This window comes from Fragaria vesca, linkage group LG1, assembly GCF_000184155.1.
Source record: "Fragaria vesca subsp. vesca linkage group LG1, FraVesHawaii_1.0, whole genome shotgun sequence".
Classification (NCBI taxonomy): domain Eukaryota; kingdom Viridiplantae; phylum Streptophyta; class Magnoliopsida; order Rosales; family Rosaceae; genus Fragaria; species Fragaria vesca.
Genome location: NC_020491.1, coordinates 4,469,097 through 4,471,213, shown reverse-complemented (window position 1 = coordinate 4,471,213; position 2,117 = coordinate 4,469,097). Strand labels below are relative to the sequence as shown.

The window sequence follows — 2,117 nt, the reverse complement described above, 5'->3', positions numbered from 1 at the left end:
GAAATAAATTCTTAAAAATTATGAACACAATGTTTGGAGGTACAAATAAACTATTCAATGCATTAAGTTTGTCACTTTTAAGATTGATCGTGCTAAATTAAGTAGGCTAAATCAAATGCCGGAAGTTGTATCCGCCATAGATTCAATTGGCTCTTTAGTTTCATTTCTGATCATAACCAAAGGGTATTGCTATTATAACACACACATTTTTATTATTAACACATCTCATCTATTTTTCTATGCACACATTTTTATTTTATTTATAAACTTATCACTTGAATTTCATTGATGATTGGTTCTCACCAAATAAACTCACCAAATAAAGAGTATGTTAATAACACCACCTTAGCCAAAACCATTAACGTTTAACTTCACCTAATAAGATATCAGTGACTCGGTTTATCTTATATGAAAATGACAAGGAAAAAAAAAAAAAAAAACGATTTAAATTGTTGAACAATAAAAAGCAGAGGGCACACAAGTCATTTCAGCCCCTCCCGTGTCGGTCCCGTCTATATATACCCCAGAACTACGAAAGCTAGGTATAAAAAGCCCCAAATTTTTCTGCGCTCAGAAAAAAGCTTCCGGAGCTCAACGTTCACAGAGAGAGCCACAATCTCCTACAGCGTCGCCACTAATCCGTAACTCTCCAATTCCCCCTCTCCCAATTTCAATTCTTCATCTCCTTCTTCAATTTCTTCTTCTTCTTCTTCTTCTGCTCGCTAATCTTATCCCAAGCCCTAAAAATCTCACCCCAGCAATTTCCGATTCGGTTTCCATCGGTCGTTCTCAATTTCGTTTCTTTGTGTTGTGTTGGTGACAGATCGGAAGAAAATGGCGACGTTTGAGCTATACAGGAGGTCGACGATCGGAATGTGTTTGACTGAGACTTTGGACGAGATGGTTCAGAACGGGACTCTCAGTCCTGAGCTCGCAATTCAGGTTCTTGTTCAGTTCGATAAGGTATTGTATCTGCCCTTTGAATTTTTTGAATTAATTGGTGTTTTTATTTGTGTATTGATTGTGTTTCTGATGGGCTTTGCGTCTAGTCTATGACTGAAGCTCTCGAAACCCAGGTGAAGAGCAAGGTCTCCATCAAGGTAATGTTGTTTAATTTTGTTGTCTGTATTTCTGGGTTTTCGTAACTATCTCTGGGATTTGAATTAACGAAACTGCTTTGTTGGGTCTGAACATTGTGAGGTTTGATGTGTATTTGAGTTAGATATTAGCTTAGAAGAGCTGTGTGGTGTTTGGTGAAGTGATTGGTCTGGTGATTGTGTGTTATCATCTGGGTGCGTTGCAGTTGATTGTGTTATGGAAGCGTGATTATTGTGATGCTTTGATGTTATCCTTGTGCATGCTTTGTTTGAATTCGACTTCATATTAATTGTACAAAATACTGAAAATAGTTGGTGAGGGATTGGCCCTTTTGGCTTTTCTGTTTTGTTTTACAGTCTTTCGAGCTAATGGCATTAACTATGAGACCTTGGCGTCTTTTTGAGCATCACTTTCTGAACATTTGATTTTTTATTGTTTGATTAATTTTGATTAGATGGGAGTTACGATTAGTTGTAACGGTCGTTTTGTAATTGTTGCATCCTTTCCTAAGCGCGGATGAAAAAGATGGGAGCATTTGTTCCTCTCTTTTGTACTTTGTTTTCAAATGTGAATAAAGCTTTAATCAAAACCACAAAATGATAGTTGCAGAGCCAAAGTTACATGATGACTTAGCATCAGGGATTGTCTGGATAATTTTGAAGCTCATCTATTAATTTTGAAGCTCATCTGTACCCAATTTATGATTTTAATTTTATTTATTCCAAAGTTTTAGTTGAATGAAACCTTATAAAGTTCCTTTACTCACTAGAAATATCCATTGTAATTTTTCAAATTTGAGTTCTGAACTTCAAAACATCTTAAGATTTGTCTAAGACTATGGTAACTTGCATAAAAAATATACTGACACTTTAGATTTCTCGGCACTGTTACTTTGTTAGATTGTTATATATATATATATATCAGGCCGGATCAGAGGCGCACATCCGCACCGGCCTTAAAGTGCAGACGTTCCTCCGTTCGCCCTCGCCGGCGCCGTATGATGGCGAACGGAGGGACGT

The 2,117-nt window shown here is 36.9% G+C and overlaps 1 protein-coding gene across 1 annotated transcript in view; it reads left to right on the top strand.

Annotated features, from left to right (window-relative positions):
• The first annotated feature begins 557 nt into the window (after positions 1 to 557).
• Positions 558 to 2,117, top strand: part of LOC101306952 (transcription initiation factor IIA subunit 2-like) — a 4,835-nt gene continuing 3,275 nt past the window's right edge. The window contains exons 1-3 of the mRNA XM_004287388.1: positions 558 to 641; positions 824 to 963; positions 1,050 to 1,100. Coding sequence (XP_004287436.1) covers positions 835 to 963; positions 1,050 to 1,100 — 180 coding nt within the window. The 5' untranslated portion in view covers positions 558 to 641; positions 824 to 834. The remainder of the gene's footprint in view (positions 642 to 823; positions 964 to 1,049; positions 1,101 to 2,117) is intronic.